The sequence below is a fragment of the Trachemys scripta genome, chromosome 2 (genome assembly GCF_013100865.1).
Source record: "Trachemys scripta elegans isolate TJP31775 chromosome 2, CAS_Tse_1.0, whole genome shotgun sequence".
Classification (NCBI taxonomy): domain Eukaryota; kingdom Metazoa; phylum Chordata; order Testudines; family Emydidae; genus Trachemys; species Trachemys scripta.
Genome location: NC_048299.1, coordinates 11,839,230 through 11,857,517, shown reverse-complemented (window position 1 = coordinate 11,857,517; position 18,288 = coordinate 11,839,230). Strand labels below are relative to the sequence as shown.

General features: G+C 45.4%; 1 protein-coding gene across 1 annotated transcript in view; it reads right to left on the bottom strand.

The window, feature by feature from the left end:
- The window catches only part of LOC117871991 (cryptochrome DASH-like), a 30,735-nt gene that overhangs the window by 6,442 nt on the left and 6,005 nt on the right, over positions 1-18,288 (bottom strand). The window contains exons 5-11 of the mRNA XM_034759913.1: positions 16,891-17,039; positions 15,705-15,793; positions 14,133-14,206; positions 11,792-11,881; positions 9,635-9,714; positions 8,735-8,794; positions 6,961-7,118 (exon numbers count right to left, since the gene is read on the bottom strand). Coding sequence (XP_034615804.1) covers positions 6,961-7,118; positions 8,735-8,794; positions 9,635-9,714; positions 11,792-11,881; positions 14,133-14,206; positions 15,705-15,793; positions 16,891-17,039 — 700 coding nt within the window. The remainder of the gene's footprint in view (positions 1-6,960; positions 7,119-8,734; positions 8,795-9,634; positions 9,715-11,791; positions 11,882-14,132; positions 14,207-15,704; positions 15,794-16,890; positions 17,040-18,288) is intronic.

Here is an 18,288-nt window from a genome sequence, read left to right as displayed (position 1 = left end):
CAGGGCACAGATTAGCCAACAAGTTCTTGGAATGCACCGGAGACAGCTTTTTATTACAGAAGGAGGAGAAAGTGACTAGGGAAGAGGCTGTTCTAGATTTGATTCTGAGAAACAGGGAGGAACTGGTTGAGAATCTGAAGGTGGAAGGCAGCTTGGGTGAAAGCCGTCATGAAATCACAGAGTTTGTGATTCTAAGGAATGGCAGGAGGAAAACCAGCAGAACAAAGATGATGGACTTCAAGCCGGCAGACGATAGCAAACTCAGAGAATTGGTAGGTAAGATCCCGTGGGAAAAAGAGTTCAGAAGAGTTGGCAGGTTTTTAAAGAGACTTTATTAAGGGCACAAGAGCAAACTATCCCAATGTGTAGGAGAGATCCCTAGTATGGTAAGAGAGCACACTGGTTTCATCAGGAGATCTTCAAAGACGGGAAACTTTAAAAAGTCACACAAAAGGTGGAACTAGGTCAAATTACTAAGGATGAATATAAAAAAAAAGCATGTAGGGACAAAATTAAAAAGCCCATGGCTCAAAACAAGATTAAGCTAGGTGGGGACATAAAGGGCAACCAGAAAACATTCCACAAATACATTAGAAGCAAGAGGAAGACCAAGGACAGGGGAGGCCCATTACTCAATAAAGAAGGAAAGACACTAACAGAAAACCCAGCAAGGGCCGAAGCACTACATGCCATTTTTGTTTCAATTTTCAAAAGAACGGTTAGCAGTGATGGGACGACTAACAGAGCGAACATCAGTGTAAGTGGGGAAGGATCCAAGGCTAAATTAGGGAAAGAACAAGTTAAGAAGTACTTAGATATGTTAAATGTCTTCCAGTCGACAGGTCCTGATGAAAAACATCCTAAAATACTTAAGGAGCTGGCTGAAGAGATCTCTGAGCCATTAGCGATTATCTCTGAGAACTTGTGAAGGACAGGAAAGATCTTAGAGGACTGGAAAAGGGAAAATATCATCCTTATCTATAAGAAGGGGAATAAGGACAATCCAGGGAATTATAGACCGGTCAGCTTAAGATAATGGAGCAAATAATCAAACAATCAATTTGTAAGCACCTAGAAAATAAGGAGATACGCAGAGCCCTGCAAATCCGCAGATATCTGCTTTATATCCATGGATGAAGATATCCAGGGACCGTTTTTGCGGATTGTGGATTGGATGCAGATGGAAATTTTGTATCTAGAGTCCTGCAAATCTGTGGATATCTGTTTTATAGCCACAATATCCACGGACCATTTTTGCAGACAGCATGTGGATACAAATTTTGTATCCGCACAGGACACTTAGAGTTAAGTAACATATCAACATAAGCAACAGAGGGTCCTGTGGCACCTTTAAGACTAACAGTAGTATTCGGAGCATAAGCTTTCTGGGTAAGAACCTCACCTCTTCAGACGCAAGTCTGTTATATCAACATAAATTTGTCAAGAACAAATCATGTCAAACCAACCTAATATCCTTCTTTGACAGGGTAAAAAGCCTTGTGGATAGGGGGAAGCAGTAAATGTCATGTATCTCAACTTTAGTAAGGCTTTTGATATTGTCTCACATGACCTTCTCATAAACAAACTAGGGAAATACAGATTAGACAAACCTACTATAAGATGTGTGCACAGCTGGTTGGAAAACCATACTCAGGTAGTAATTATCAATGGTTCGCAGTCAAGCTGGAAAAGCATATTGAGTGGGGTCCTGCAGGGATCTGGCCTGGGTCTAGTTCTATTCAGTATCTTCAGAAGTGATTTTGAGAATGGCATTGAGACAACATTTATAAAGCTTCAGAGGGTACCGTGGCACCTTTAAGACTAACAGAAGTATCGCAGCATAAGCTTTCGTGGGTGAATGCCCACTTCGTCAGACGCAAGCTTGTGGATGATACCAAGCTGGGAGACGTTGCAAAATTTGTTCCTTGGGGCACATTATCTATATAAATAAAGACAAGTAACCCATAAATCTCCTTCCTAGGATGGTTCATTCCAGACCCCCTGTCCTTTGAGGGCAAGATGCTAGAATCCTCTCTTCTCCACAAGATTTGAATGCTAAACAAATCAAGTTTCCATTGAAGGGAGCCAATGCTATCTAGCGGTTATAGTAGGGCATAGAAGCCAGGACTCCTGAGTTCTATTCACCTTTCTCCTACTCACTCACTGTGAGGCTTCGGGTGAGTAACTCATCCTCTCTGCATCTGACTTCTCCCTCTGTAAAATGGGGATGCCAGGACTTACCCACCCTCATAAAGTGATTTGAGAGCCCCCAATGAAAGGCACTACCGAGTGCCAGATATCATCAACTATTATTATGGTTATTCATTCCATGATTTATGCACAGTACAGTTCTGACCACAAGCTGTGTGGGGGTGTGGGAAATTAGTTCTCCTACACCTTTCATAGTGAAGGATCCCAAAATGCATCACATAATTCACACATTGCATACAAGAATCACTTCATCCATCACTGAAATGCAGCACCCTGGGGGATAATGAAACCACAGTCCCCATTTTCCCCTGCAGTGAAGAATGCCAGAATGCCATATATATCCTGAAACTGCAGCAGGAATTTATGCAGACTGTAGTTATTCAAACTGCAATTTGTCCAGGACACTAAGGCTAACACTGCTCCTTTTTCAAAAAGCACCAGTGCTTTTAGTGCCATTTTAGTGCCATAAAAAATTATGGGTTTTTAGACTCATCTGAAAGAGGGTGCATCCGGGACACCGGGTCAGCACTGACTTACAGGACAAAAATGTCACCAAACTGAGTCACCAACCCCGCTTTGTGCAGAGTTCCCATCCAAGTACTGGCCCAGCCCAGCCTCACAGTTCAAGCCACTGTGTTACAAGCCTGAAGTGAACCATGGAAATTTAGGCTGCCGCCAAGCTTGTGTCTACTGTAGCTGCAAGCTTCCTGTAAGTCACTGTGAAGCCAACGGCATTGTGGGGGCCAGCACCAAGCAAGCACAAAGTTGCTGCATTAGTTAGGAAACGCCTTCTTCATCTGTAGACGACAGGCCTGGAAGCCATGCCTTAGCTTTGTAAGATACCAGCCACACTCTGCCCTGGCTAGCAGCAACCACGCTACCGCCGACGGGCCAGACACATGACGCTGGCGGGGTGGGAAAGGAAGGATGACATTAGAACTCACTTCTTTTTTCTCCCCACGTCCGTGCCATTAACTTCTGGGGCCAAAACCAGCACAGATTAGATCAGCAACTCCCCAGCCCCAGATTTCGTAACTCAGCTTGGTGAGAAAAAACGTAGATAAGAGACACTGCTACCGAAGTGAAACTGTGCTCTTAGCAATGCCCCTGGAGGATGGGTGAGAGTCGAAGGGAAGCGTACCAGGAAATGACTTGGGGGGGAGGGAGGCACGTGCAGTTAAACAGTTTTCATGACTGTTTGGTGGTATCTGGGAATTGGCTTTTAGTCACCACCCTTATGCAGGGATGCCAAGGATTCACTAGAATGGGCTAATGCCTTCAGGGGAAGGTGGAGTAGCTGGAAGCAGGGCCGGCTCCAGGCACCAGCTTAACAAGCAGGTGCTTGGGGCGGCCAAGGGAGAGGGGCAGCACCTGCGGCAATTCGGGGGCGGCAGGTTCCTCACTCCCTCTAGGAGTGAAGGACCTGCCGCTGAACTGCCGCCGACGATCGCAGCTTTTTTTTTTTTTTCCAATTGCTGCCGCCGATCACGATCGCGGCTTTTTTTTTTGCTTGGGGCAGCAGAAATGCTGGAGCCGGCCCTGGCTGGAAGCTGACAATACCACCTGGCATGGCTGCCTCTTACTGCGAACCCCTTCATGGACAGCGGTCCCCCTGCAGCACCCTCCCTCTGATCTCTCTCTTCAGGGCCCCTCACGAGCTCCACAGTCTCTCTTCTGAGGAGAGCCACCCTTGGGGCTGACTTAATGACCACAAACCGTTCCACATAGTCCTTAACATCAAAAACTAAACTCAGCATTGCAACCAGAGAGTTCACACTGACCTTCTGCCACCCACACAGAGCTCAGCCCCTGCCAGCATCTGTCCTTCAGTCACCCTCTAGTCATTTTTACCAGGAGCCATAGGCACCGACTCCGTGGGTGCTCCAGGGCTGGAGCACCCACGGGAAAAAATCCCCTGTGCTGAGGGAGACGGGTGTCTATACACTGCCCACCTACAGAGAGTGCCTCTCAATTGGCTGGAGAGAAGGGAGCGTTTCCCCTTTACTCTACAGGGCTCCTGGTCCAGGGCCCTTAAAGGGACAGTGCCCTGGGTTTTTCCCCCCCTCCAACTATAATTCTCCAGGACCAGGTCCTCTCTTCCACTACAAGGCCATTTCCTGGACCTTTGTTCATTCCAGCTACCTGGAATGGGCTGTTCTGGCCCCCCTGTGCTCTTAAAGGGCCAGTAGGCCTCATTACACAGCCATTGCCTTTTCTCTGTCTAGAAGACTTCAGTAGCCAGAGTTTTCAATATGGACCCCTACACTAACGTCAAGTTAACCTGCCAAAAATACATGCTTATTCTATTTCTCTGGTGCCTTTGGCCCAGATCCTCAAACATATTTAGGCACCTAACTACCTTTGAGGAGCTGGCTCCTGTCCCTAGAAATTGGCCTAAACAAATCAGACCATTGTTAACATTTTATTTTTTTAAAGTTTGATCAAGTGTGGCAGGGTTCTGGCTAAATTCCCACATGGGTAACTGCAGTGATGCCTGCTTACTTAACATCCCTTCAATGGATTCAGCTGCAGAGGGTATTCACTTTCCCACCTGGCATGCATCATTGCTGTCATAGAACAGCTGCTGTTTTCCACCCCAGAGGTGGCTGCATGTCAGCAATGGGGAAGCGAGACAAATATACGAAGGGCAGGTTCTGCTCTTGATTATGTGGGTGCAACTCTCATTAACTTCACTCAAAGAGGGGGGGAATAACTCACAAAAAAGTCACCAAGTAAATTCCAACAGTGAGTCAATGTGAGCAAATCACAACTGCAAACACTTTCCTTGCACACTGTAATGTCTATGGAGCAGTGATGTGTTAAAATGGCAATGTGTTGCAGTGTGACTGTGTGGCTCACTAGCTCCCCATGGGATGTCCTGACAATCTCAGAGAAGATACAAACCTTCGATCACTCCACTGGGGGTTTGGTTAGAGGAAGTTACTATCGCCCCACTGTTAGTGTTTTTAATCATAGGCATTAATGCAGCGGTGCTCTCTAAGGGCCTAACCCAAAGCCCACTGCATTCAGAGAGAGTCTGTCCATTGACTTCAGTGGGCTTTGGATCAGGCCCTAATAAACATAGTTATTTACCTGTATTATTGTAGCACCTAGGAGCCCCCAGGGGTGAAGTTTACTTCACAGTCTCAGATTCCGTCTCACGGTGATGAGCCCAGCACAGACAGATACGACTCAGTGTGGTGGGGCTTAGGCACTTTTTATCCAGAAACAACCAAAGCTGAGGTGAAAAACCACCTTCCCAACTGAACGGTTTACAGCAGCTGCCAAGCTCCGGGTCAGGGAAGAGCAGAGGAGGACCAGATAAAGTAGAAAAGCCTCAGTTCAATAAAGCTAGTGAAGGATTTCATTCTGGGGGAGCTGACTGAGAGAAGCAGAAGCTCCTATTAAACAGCGAGTGGATTAAAAGAAAGTCACCTTCCTGCCTCTGACTATGAATGTCATTCTGTTTACGTCAAACATGAAGGTCCATGATACCACAAATGTGACCAGGCATAATGCCTACTACTTTGAGTTTCCCACTGATTCTACAAGACTATGCCTGGCTGGCAGTGATTGTTTGCAGGATCAGCCCCTAAGACTAGCTACCTTGTCTAATCTTTCCCTCTCAGGGGCTTTTATAAGGTAATGTGGAAGTAGAGAAAGAACTGACAGGGATTTGAAGGGGATGTCAATGCAAACAGACTAGCTGTGAGCAAGAACAGGCTAGCTGTAACCCTAATAACGCGAGATTTGTAGAAGCGAGGATTGTGTGAGGCGAGTGGGAAAGAAATGTGTGAGAAGTTGTTGCGACCTTGTGTAGATAAGATGGAATGTAGACTAGAGTCTAAATAAGTGAGAAAAATAAGTTATCAGGATGACCTATCTATAAACAAAATGCAACTGTTGCTCATTATTGTCTGTAACAAAGGTAAAAATGCTTGCTGTAATTGTTTATCTACTGAGAGACCTGTTCGGCTCTCTCCCTCCACGCAATTGCTAGAGATAATAAAGTATCTGATTTGCTGCACCCAACCAAAAGAGTGAGAACTCTGTTTTTCTCCGACAGTAACATAAGACAACATTTTCTACACTATTATTTATCTTGTGAGGCCCCAACCAAGATCAGAGCCCTGTTATGCCAGATGCTGAACAAACACATAGTGAATGACAGTCCGTGCCCTGTAGAGCCTGCAATCTCATTAGACAAGACAGACACAAGATGGGAGAAAGGAAGTATCATCCCCCTGTTACAGGGGGAACTGAGGTCGGAGCCTGATTTTTCAGAAGCACTGAGCATTCGCAGCTCCCATTGACTTCATCTGGAGCTGTGGGTGCTCAGCCCTCCTGACAATCAGGCCCCAGGTGTCTTGCCCGTGGTCACGCAGGGAGTCTGTGGTATAGTCACAAACTAAACTCAGCTCTCCTGAGTCCCGATCCAGTGCCTTAACCACAAGGCCACCTTCCCTCTCTCATTACATTAGAAGATCTAAATTCTCACTGCAGGCATCAGAGCTACATCTCAGTTGATGGCAGCCTTACCATCACTATGGGCAACATACCCTTTCCTTACCGAAGTCCTTGAATCATATATCAAGAGCGGACTAAATTATATGATCCTTCTTCGAGCAAAACTGGTATTGAACTCAAAGGGAGTTCTGTTCCTTTAAGGCCCGTGCAAGGTGGCCTGTTGTCAGCCACCTGCAAAGAGAACAACAAACCACCCCAATCGCACGTTGAGTTTGGTCTTACCAGCAGGTACTCAAACCACTCTGCCCCCATCCTCCAGTCCAACCCCAGGTCCTTGGTGAGAAAGCTGGCAACGTTCTGGCGCCCTCTGTTGGACATGAAGCCCGTCGCTGCTAGCTCTCTCATGTTGGCATCTACAAAAGGAACCCCCGTTCTTCCTTCTGCCGGGACAAGAGACACAGAGCGAGGATGCAGGATCTTTACTCTTTCAATTGTAGTCAATCTGCAGCTGCGTATATATGGATAGCTACTTGGATCAAGTTAGTAGGAGCCAAACCCATGTGTAACATGAGGGATAGAACCCTCTTATATAGAACAGCCCCATACAATTTAATAGAGATGATAACAGTAGGGTTCTATAAAAATTAAATAGGGCTCTGTAGAAAGGAGCCTTGGAATGGGAAATCGTTATGATGGAGAAGGTGATGGATAGTCTGACACCAGGGTCAATCAGATCTTACAGCGTATAGTCACCATGTCTTCAATTTGGGCAAAATAAAGAGAAAACAATGAGATTGAGCAAACACAGATGGGTCTTTTAAAGGTAACAGTATGAAGGGACATATAAGGCAGCTGGTTATATATTTGCAAGTTAAATCAGGTGGTGTTAGTAGGAGAGTTATATGGAAATTCTTTTACAGTAATGGATACAATTTATTCTGCTTGTGTGGAAATGTGAATTTATTAGGTTAATGTTAAGAAGGACAAACATTGGTATAAGTTCATGAGTTCATAGATTTAAAGTCGTGAAAGGATGACTGATCAAGCTGAATGATTATATTTTCTATTCATGTACGGTAATGACAAAAACAAATTTTTACTAGAAGAAAAGAAAGGCTCCTAAAGGCCTATAGAATTTAAGGGCGGATTAGATCTATTTTAAAGGTTTGTTCACTTTCCTATAGAAATCTATAGCTGGCATATTAATACATAATATTAAACTCTACAGGAAGGATTAAAAATATGGAGAGGTTATCGGGGTCTATGAAATTCTATAGGACTTTTCCATAAGGGCAGAACTGCAGCTCCGATAAGACAGGCTTCCGCCACTTGAGCTGAAGGAGAATCAATGAGTCGTATCATCCCCCCACTCAGAGGTGATGAAAGTAAAGGAAATCCCGATACAAAGGCCCGGCCCATAGCTAGCATCTTCTCTCTCAAGCCTACCGAACGTCCCCCCACAGACACCACACCACTGGGCGTGGGGGATCAGGGAGGGAAGCAGCTCTACGCAGCAGCATCCCCTGGCTGACTCTGGTTTGGATAACTCCTGCAATGTCCTGCTCCACACCTCTGAATGCCCTCAGGGGAGGATGCAGGCAGAGTGAGGAACCCAGGGATCAGCATGGATACCCCAGCACACCATGAGGGGTTTCTGGGAGCTTTTCTTACACTCCCCCAGTCACAGTCAGCAGGTGCAGGCTGCCTTCTGGGCAAGCAGAGAGGACCATGGGGGCCTAAACATTTCCTCTCTGGTTCGATCTATCTAACTAAAATGCATTGCATTTACCTGTGCATATACCTCCAAGGGCAGAACTTGGCCTTTAGCATCTAGGACCTTGGGCCTGGTCCCGGGAGGTGCTCAGTGACTGCAGAGTGCTGCTAGCTATCCTCCACTCACACTAAAGTCAAGATAAGGCTCTTTATTGCTAAACAGAGTCTAAGTTACAGAGCCTGATTCTGCTCTGCATTATACCAGTGTAAATCTTGGCTGACGTCCCTCAGGACTGACACCCACGTAACTACGATCAGACCCTGGCCCACAGTTTCGACTGACCTTTCCAAGCATCAAATAGCTTGGGATCTTTCTTCCAAGGCACCTCTTTATCCTGCAGTCCTGTTGGGGAAATGAACTAAGTGTCAGGAACACCAGCACTGACATGCATAAGGAATAAACAAAGCCACAATGACAACATGAGAAGCCGTAGTAGCCACTACAGTTTGGGATCAGGCCAGCCCAGCAGCTCTCCTGGTGATCTTCAGGGACCCACAGTGATTACAAATTAGAGTCGAAAGCAAAATTCCTGTTATAAATACTTTCTGGGCCTGCTCCTGCTCCCTTGAAGCCAATGGGATCGTTGGCTAGGGGAGCAAGATCAAGACCTAGATTATTTCAACTGAAAATTTTTAAAAAATCAGATTCCCTTTGTACTCTGTGCTTCGTTGGCTATTTGCTTTTCTCTCGGCACGGACAAAGAAAACCCGCCAGTTAGTGCCGTTCTCTGCTTCTCTTGCCTTACTAGCATGAGGCTGCAGTGCTGGGAGTACAGATACGGCAAGGGAACTTTATGCCTAGGCTAATTCTTTTCCCTTCATATTGATTTTTTTAAATCTCACGATGCCATTCTGTAGACTTTGTAAAACCAATTCTTTAAACTTAATAAAACCTAAATGTTGGGTTTAAACTAACTGGCAGAGTTGCAAGATGTTCAGGGCAGGAAACTCTGTGTTTGTACAGCACCTAGCACAATGGGATGGCCATTTCTGTTTGGGCCTTTAGGTGCTAGAACAATAATAATAACTTCCCTAAGTGGAAGACAAGGTCAGTTGCCTATGTAAGGCCCGCGGTCCAAACAATCGGATCATAAAACCCCTTTGATATCACCAAGGATATTAAATGGCAACGTGAATGGAAATTGAAATCAACACACCTTCAAAGCGTGCTACTTAAACTCACCTTTCAGTAAGAAAATCCTTGTCCCGTATTTCAGGGCCACAAATCGGAAGTAATCCCTCCACAGGAGTTCGAATATGACCCTAAAACACATCAGCCATGTCACCATTTTGCCTTTGATCAATATAAATACTGGGTGAAATCCTGACCCCACTGAAATCAATGGGGGCTTTGCCATTGACTTCAAACGAGCCAGGAGTTCACCCGCTGCTTACCTAATGGCAGTCACTAATAACATCCTGTGTTTGATTTAAATTAGGCAGCTTTGTAAACACGGTCATGTTACCAGCCCAGGCACAAAATCTATCAGCCTGACTTTTATCATAGACTCATAGACTTTAAGGTCAGAAGGGACCATTATGATCATCTAGTCTGACCTCCCGCATGATGCAGGCCACATCATGAGGATTAAAATAGGAAAAGACCTCATTGAGTGGAGTTTGCAGATCCCTTTCCAAACCCCACTCCAAGGCTTGAACAGCACCACTTCCAATCTGCTCTCCACTGCACTTCTGGGTGGTGCCGAGGCCCTGACTTGGCAAAGCATGTACATATTCTTAAGTGCTCTAGTGAAGGACGAAGGGTTTAAGCACGGACCTCAATAGGAGTTGAAGGCACTCGGCACCTTTCAGGAGTGCTGACTAACTAGCAGGATCAAGTCCTTGGGGCTCACAGTTGCCTGGCGTGTAAAGTCAGCTGTTAGCCATGCGCAAATAGCTGGTTTTATAAGCCATGGCTCCTGGACACTGAGACCAGCATCAACCCCTAGGCTGGTCACGAATGTTCTGCTCATCTGATGTTTCTGCTCACAAGATCTCTCTGGAAGTCTGGCTTAGGTTATAGGCCAGGACACTTTGCCAAATGCTGAACAAGAGAACTACAGTCACGCAAACAAGATAAAATAAACCTCACACACTTATCAGATGCTTTGTGTTCAGCAGTGTTACCTATTTCAGTGATTGGGATCTGTTTAGCTTTTATATCATTTCCTTTCACACACACTTGGAAATGTTCATCCTTATAGTATCTGTGCTGTACATTTGTTGGATATCCGAGAGACAGAATTGGAAAAAAACAGGAAAAAACTAGCACATGAGTTTTGGAAATTTGTCACTTTTTTTTTTTTTTTTTAAAGTTTTGGCCAGCGCGAAACCACCCACCAAACTATTTTGAATCCAAATTTTGAATTTCAACAAAGAAAAACAACACTGACAATTTCTGATAATAAATTTTGTAGATGCTTTTTGGTTTTTTGACCAGAGAGCTGGCTAACATTTTTTTAAATCACAAAAATAGAAAAAAGATTTTTTTAAAACATCCACAATATTTTTTTCCTGTCTTCTCAACCACATCTAGAGTTAGGCCCTGATCCTGCAAACACAAGTGAGTATACTTAACTTTACGACTGTTAGTAATGCCACTTATCACAGGGGTAGCCGTGTTAGTCTGGATCTGTAAAAAGCGACAAAGAGTCCTGTGGCACTTTATAAACTAACAGATGTATTGGAGCATAAGCTCTCGTGGGTGAATACCCACTTTGTCAGACGCATGTAATGCCACTGAAATCCATGGGACTACTCCTGGCAGAATAGCTAAGCAGATGCATAAGTGTTTGCAGGATCGAAGCCACAGACTGCATGTTAAGGCTCTCAGAAACTAGGGTGATAGGGCTGATAAAGAAGGCAGGACAGACAGATTTTATTTTATCGTATTTCAAATATGGGGTCAAATCTTGCCCAGGTTACCGACATGAGAAATCTCATTTGCTCCAAAATGATCTTGTTTGTTAATTATTGTTTGGTCTTACTTATCTCATTATTTGTACAGCATCTTTGGGAAGGATGAAAGAATCACTTTATAATTATTACTTTTTATTAGCAACCATTATTTCCTCGTAATAATAATAATTGTTGATCATTACAAGACAACCAACGCCTCTTGGTGCCCAATGCAATCTAACAAAGCCAACTAACCAATATTAGAAACAGAAGCTCAAATGAGGCCCAGCAGCAGTCAGAAGACAGGTGCAGGAAACACTAATGTTAATCAAAAACAGTCATCCTGACTCCTGAATCATTTCCTCTTATAGTCGTGTCTACAAACTAGATGCAAGTGTACATTTCAAAGAAAGAAAGCCATGATGATCTGTTTGTGTCCTACCAGTATGTGCTCTGATTTGCAGTTCTCTCTTTTTCATACTTCCGGATTTGCTCATAAATATATCGGGGTGAAATACAACCTAACGCCAGCCTGTAAACACAAAGAAAACATTAAAAAAGCCAGAACATTACAAGGGAATGAGATCTTTAGGCACATACAAAGAGAAAGGAAGGATTGCCTTGTGGTTAAGATGCTGGACTAGAACTCAGGACACCTTTGTTCAGTTCCCATTTCTGCCACTGACTCCCTGAATGACCTTGGTCAAGTCATGCAATCCCTCTTTGACTCAGCTTCACAGTGGGCGTGATAATCCCTCCTTCACAGGGAGAAACTCATTCATCTCTATGATTCCACAGTGATGGGAGTCATTGAGTACCTAAATGGTACTTTAGACAGGTAAGTTTGAAAATTTTGCCCTGGGTGACTTGCCCAAATTAATCAGTGGTTTAGTGATTTAACTAGTGAGTCAGTGACAAAACCAGAAATGGAACCCAGAACGTCAAATTCCCAGTCCTCTGTTCTAGCCATTGGAAAACCCTCCTTTGAATACAAGTCTATCTATGGTACTTATATGGCCACGCTGATTCTGGACACAACGGTGAAAATGACAGGGATTTGAGAAGTGCTTTTACCTTGATTGTATATGAATTTTATTTGAATGCATCTTGACTGGGCAGTCAGTGGAGCTAGTGGAAATGTTTAACAAGTTGATGAATTTTGAAAAAATATGGAGAAATTTTCCAAAACGTTTTCCCAAGTTTTTGACCAGCTCAATATTTCTATCTGCGAAGTCAATTGGTAGCTGCAGGAAAATGTGACTGGCTGGAATTCTATTTGACCATTATAATTTTATCCTCCAAACGCCATCCCACGGCTCTTACGTACACAGAGAGGTGACTGAGGTTGCTCTGGAACATATAGTACAGTGTGAGCACCTCAGCACATGGACCATCCTTATTCCGTTTGGAAAGCGCTTAGCTCATTGCGGACGCTACCAAAAATAAATAAGAATTCATGCGAACAACATCCTGTTACAAAGTAAAAAGAACCAGGAGTCCTTGTGGCACCTTAGAGACTAACAAATTTATTTGAGCATAAGCTTTCGTGGGCTAAAACCCACTTCATCGGATGCATGCAGTGGAAAATACAGTAGGAAGATATATATACACACAGAGAACATGAAAAAATGAGTGTTGCCATACCAACTCTAATGAGACTAATCAATTAAGGTGGTCTATTATCAACAGGAGAAAAAAAAACGTTTGTAGTGATAATCAGGATGGCCCATTTCCAACAGTTGATAAGAAGGTGTGAGTAACAGTAGGGGAAAAAAATTAGCATGGGGAAATAGTTCTTACTTTGTGTAATGACCCACCCACTCCCAGTCTTTATTCAAGCCTAATTTAATGTTACAAAGCAGTGGCCCATTACAGTGCCACTAGGTGGCACCAGTCTTCACAGATGGAATATAGATGTCAATTTGAAAAGGAGAAATACCAGATTTTAATAGCTTCCATTGTTATGTGCAGTGCGGTTGTAGCTGGTTTGGTCCTAAGATATTAGAGAGAGTCAGCTTGAAATCTTGTTTCTTTCACCAACAGAAGCTGGTCCAATGAAAACCATTACCTCACTCGCCTTGCCTCTCTAGATTTTAATAAAACACAAGAATGTTCCTAGAAAAAAAATGCTTTGATTGCCGTTCAGTCAGGGAAATGGGAGTCTTTAATACGGAGTGATCCTGTACCTGACTCTTTGCTAATTGATCAAATACTTAACACGCCCCCCTCAAGGCCCCGTAAACATTAGGACAAATTTGGCTCTGTTACGCAGTGTAAATCTGAAGCTAACACAGTACCTCCCAGGATCAGGCTTATGGTCCCTACATAAAACAAGTATCATGTCTTAAAAAAAAAAAAAAACCCCACACACAGATCAGATACTCTAATGTCCTCTGGTTGTTTTGCACCACTTCTGCAGTGCAGGGTGGCCATAAACCCAGCAGATCTGGCCAGTTGAAGATGGCCTCTGCTTGGCTTCCATGCTTGATCCCAGCTTTCAGTGCAGCGGGCACTGCCCCGGCATTTCCATTCCTCAGCAAGTCCCTGCTGTAACAACAGTCCCTTGCGGGCTGTCAGCAACTGGCATACTGTGGAGCAGCCCTGAGGCTATTCCGCTTTGCCCTGGGACACTGAACCAGCCATAGGATTGGGGACAGGGGATAAAGGCATTTTACAGCTGCCTTTGCATCCCACCTTCAAGGGCATCTCAGACACAGCCACAGATCTGTGCTAACCGAACTTGATGTTTCAACAGCCAAATGAAATCAAGGAAGAATATTTACCATGGTGCAAACTTGGTTGAATAATCTATTCCTATCAGTCCATTTCGAGTCTCCTTGTAAGATGCCACCAGGTTCTATCCAAGCAATAAAAAAGAAAAAAATTAAAAACCTTACATAGGCAGCCTGCAAGTTACGCTTTCCTGGATGTTTGAGACAGATATTTGTGCAGGGCAGTGCTCCCTCTAGTGACTGTCTAGCAGCATTATTCTGCTGTCAAATTATTTCCTCCAATGCACAATATTTAATGGCCCCAGTAGTTTTTATTACAGCTCCTAGTTTATGTGTAATAAATTCTGCTTCCTGCTTTACTTTGTAGTAGACTTTTACAAGCACAATGGTAATATGGTCTCACTGATCCCTACTGGGAGTGATCAATCAACGAATCTGAATCAAGGACTAATTTCCAAAAGCCAGTTGCTGAGATAGCTGATGGCCTGGCCCCTTGATCATTTGGATTTGAGGATCAGATTGGAAGCAATTTTTTTTTATTTTTGACTGCCCCATGGCTGCAGGTAACGGGTCACATTCTGATCTTCACTACACCCATGCCACCCAGATTTGCACTTCTAGGGCCAGATTCTCTGGTTCCTCATCATCAAAGTGGGGATAAAAGAGGATGCTAGGCATTCTGATTTTTTGTCTGGTCCCCAGTTCTGGTGCATGTTACAGCAGCCCATGGGCTGCTCTAACTTGTACTGGGCTAACAGTACCCAAGGGAGTACCAGTACCACCAGCTACACAAAGCCAGAGTGCATCACGCTTCAGCCACTTCTCCCGACCTGACATGTCTCTGTGCTGGAGGCTGAGGGGGTACAAGGGTCAGCTGTGACAGCTCTACACCAACCGGGAACCCAGCCTGAGTAAGGCGGACACCTAAGGGTTGATCCATAATAAGTAGCACCACCATCATTATACGAGTGTGAAAAAGACTGAGATGGAGCTAATCTTCTCTGACCTGCACAGGAAAAATGAACAGGTTTGCCCATTATTTGGCTCAGACACATGACAGCCGCCATCCAGACCAACCCCAGGGCCCTGCTGAGGGGAAAGCACAAACCCCTCCAGCTTGAGCTAAAGACCTAGGTTCTCAAGACAAGAGCTGTAACAGACCCATATCTCTGTGGATTGGGCACAGAGGGGGACATCTAACCCACACTCAGCAGCGGGTTAGATAAACATATTCTGCTTTATCAACTAATCCGTGCTGGGGCCTGGTGCACAATACACGACACAAGAAAATCATGTTGCACAGATGTCATGGAGTACACAGGGCCTTAGTCTAAATCTAGGCAGTGAGGCCTAGTGGATAGGGCACTAGTCTCTTCTTGGCTCTGACCTGCTGGGTGACTTCAGACAAGTCACTCTGCCTCTCTGTGCCTCAGTTTCCTCATCATCACGGAGATGATGATGCTGACCTCCTTTGCAGAGCCTTTTGAGGTCTATGGAGGAAGAGTGCTCCACAGGCGGTAAGGAAATCCTAGTGGGAGTTAAAACTGCTGCCTGCCCCTCTAGAGTGTCCTTGTGACAGGAGGAGGTGGGGGAGGACACTGGCAAGAAACTGCACACACTTACCGTATCCCAGAAATAATGCTGCAGCCTCATTAAGGCCTGGGTCTCTCCTCCGCGGCAGGGGAAGGCTGTTCGCGGATCAGTCAGGGGATCTGCAGTGGAAAGCACCAGCTTGTTAGCATGAAAACGAGCCACTGGAGGCCGCTCAAAGATAGGGAGCTCAAAAAACCAAGGGAAAGTTGCCTTCAGGGCTATAGGCTTGAGTCTTGCTGAGTCAATATGGAAACATTGGTCTCTGTAACAAGTGAATGGGAACTCTCCTCTATGTAACCCCTTTAAGCGACAGGGCCACAAATGAGGGCTCCGAGTCTCCTAGCACTGGAAGGTGCTCTACTCCAGGCGGCAGAGACATGCTTTTAGAACAAGCAAGTCCCACGTTCAATGCTCACTGATGGCCCATCCAGCGGGAGGATGTCACCACACACATTCCGGGACGCTGGCAGAGGTGACAGCGCTTTGTCCTTCTATCCTGCCGTCCAGGGGTCTCCAAGCACTTACCACTGGGAGGCTGAGTTCCATTTCAGCAGCGCATCATACACAGCTTTCCAGGGATTAATGTGCACGTTCTCTAGCTTATGGCACAACCATTCTCAGTAATGATGTTAGGTGGGGCTATTCTCTGCTCTCAGCCAACACGCATTCTGCTCCGCTTTCCTGTATGTTGCTTCATGTGTGTATAAGTGAAATAAGATTGTTCCTTTCAAAACTGAAGTTAATTTCGAAAGTATTTCATTTTTGGTTGACTGTTTTAAATTGTTGGGCAAATCTGTACATTAATGCCTAAGTAGCCAAACCATTTAAAGATTTTTCCAATTACTTAGATTGTAAATTCCTTCGAGTAGGGACCATCTATTTGTTCTGTGTTTGTACAGTGCCTTGCACAATGGGGTCCTGGTTCTTGCCTCGGGTTCCTAAGTCCACAATAATACTAATACTATTACTAATAAAGTTAGTAAATTTAGCTTCAAAACTCTATAATTATTCCCTTTTAAAAATAAGTAGACAGAGGCAGAGCTACATGTAGCCCACCTTTTCAAGAGCGGTCACGAGTTTGGGATGCTTCCATTTTTGGGTGTCCCCCATGCAACACCTTGGGATCTGATTTGCAGAGTTGTCGAGCACCCTCAACTCCACCTGAATTCAATGGGAGCAGCAGCAGCTGAATTGTTTTGGGGCAACGTTTTCCTACCCTTCTGTCCAAACTCCTCAGGCACGGGGATGCATCCGTCTTCTACCCCTGGGGCCAGAGGCTTTAGCTGATCTGGCATCTGTACAGTGGGACGGACTTTGGCCTGAGCCTCCACTGCTTTTCGGAACTGGGTATAGACATCAGGCAACCTGCGTGGATTACAGCAGTTAGGACTGCCCAGGGAACAGGCCCTCATGGCTTTCCCCACACAGCAATACGCTACCACAGCGCAGTAAGTCTTTGAAGGGGCAGGGTGAATATTTTAACTGTGAGCGTGTGACCTTAGGAACCCTTTAATGCTGACCTGTAAAGGGTCCAATGTTTTGTCAGCAACTCCAGTCAGGCCTGACAAACTCACTACACCAAACGCATTGTTGTCACAGTATTTATCTATATAGAATGCTGTGTGAGGTATCAAATGAAAGCTGCTGATACACTGGTCATTAATATCATTGTGAATTGAATGTACAAACACTGTATGAGGAATTATGGATACTAATTGATATTATGCTATCAAGTCTGCAACCAAACCAAGGGAGAAACTGGTTTCTTCCAGGCAGGAGGAAAGGTAGTTATCCCACATTCCCCAATGTACGTTAAAGAAGCCCCATTTGGGTGAGGGCCAAACTCTGTCACCAGAAAAGCAGCTCTGGGGGATACCTCTGGCAGATGTAGTAAAATGGAGGGCGGATGAAATGATCTGGATTTCCCCAGTTCCTCAGCACAGGAGTGTGGGAGGGAAGAAACCCTCAGTGCGGGGCTCAGAGAGCAGGTCTGAAAGAAGCCAGTGCCAATGCAAAGTCAGGCTGCTCCTATCTAGCCACTGCACTCAGTGCAGAGGGCTACTCTGAGCACAGACGCCACTCGCCCCACTGCCTCATGACCAAGCTGTGAGCAACGGCTCAGCCCTGCCCTGCGGGCACTGCAGTAACCCAGCCGTGTGGGCACCAGCGCAACATGGGACAAACAAAGAAACAACAGGACCAAACTGTGCCTTGGGGGGAGGTGAAAACAATAAATAAGTAAATGCCCCCCACCCCCATCACTGGTGCACTAGGTCAACAGGCCCCTCACCTCCTGGTACAGAGGGACCAACAGGCCTCTCCCTGACCCTCTCCTCTGGTGCAGGTGGGCCTACAGGCCCCACTCCCACCCATTGGTGCAGGTGGGCCAAACATGCCCTGCCCCTCCCCATTGATGCAGGTGGGGCAAACAGGCCCCGCCCCTTCCCTCCTATGTGGTGCAGGTGAGCTAAACAGCCCCCTCACCCCAACACTGGTGCAGATGAGCCAAGAGGCCCCTGGGGCAAAGCCTCAGCTGTTGTCATAACTCCATTAAAGCCAACAGAGCGATGACATTTTACACTGTCTGCGGATCTGTCCCCTGAACTTGCAGGGA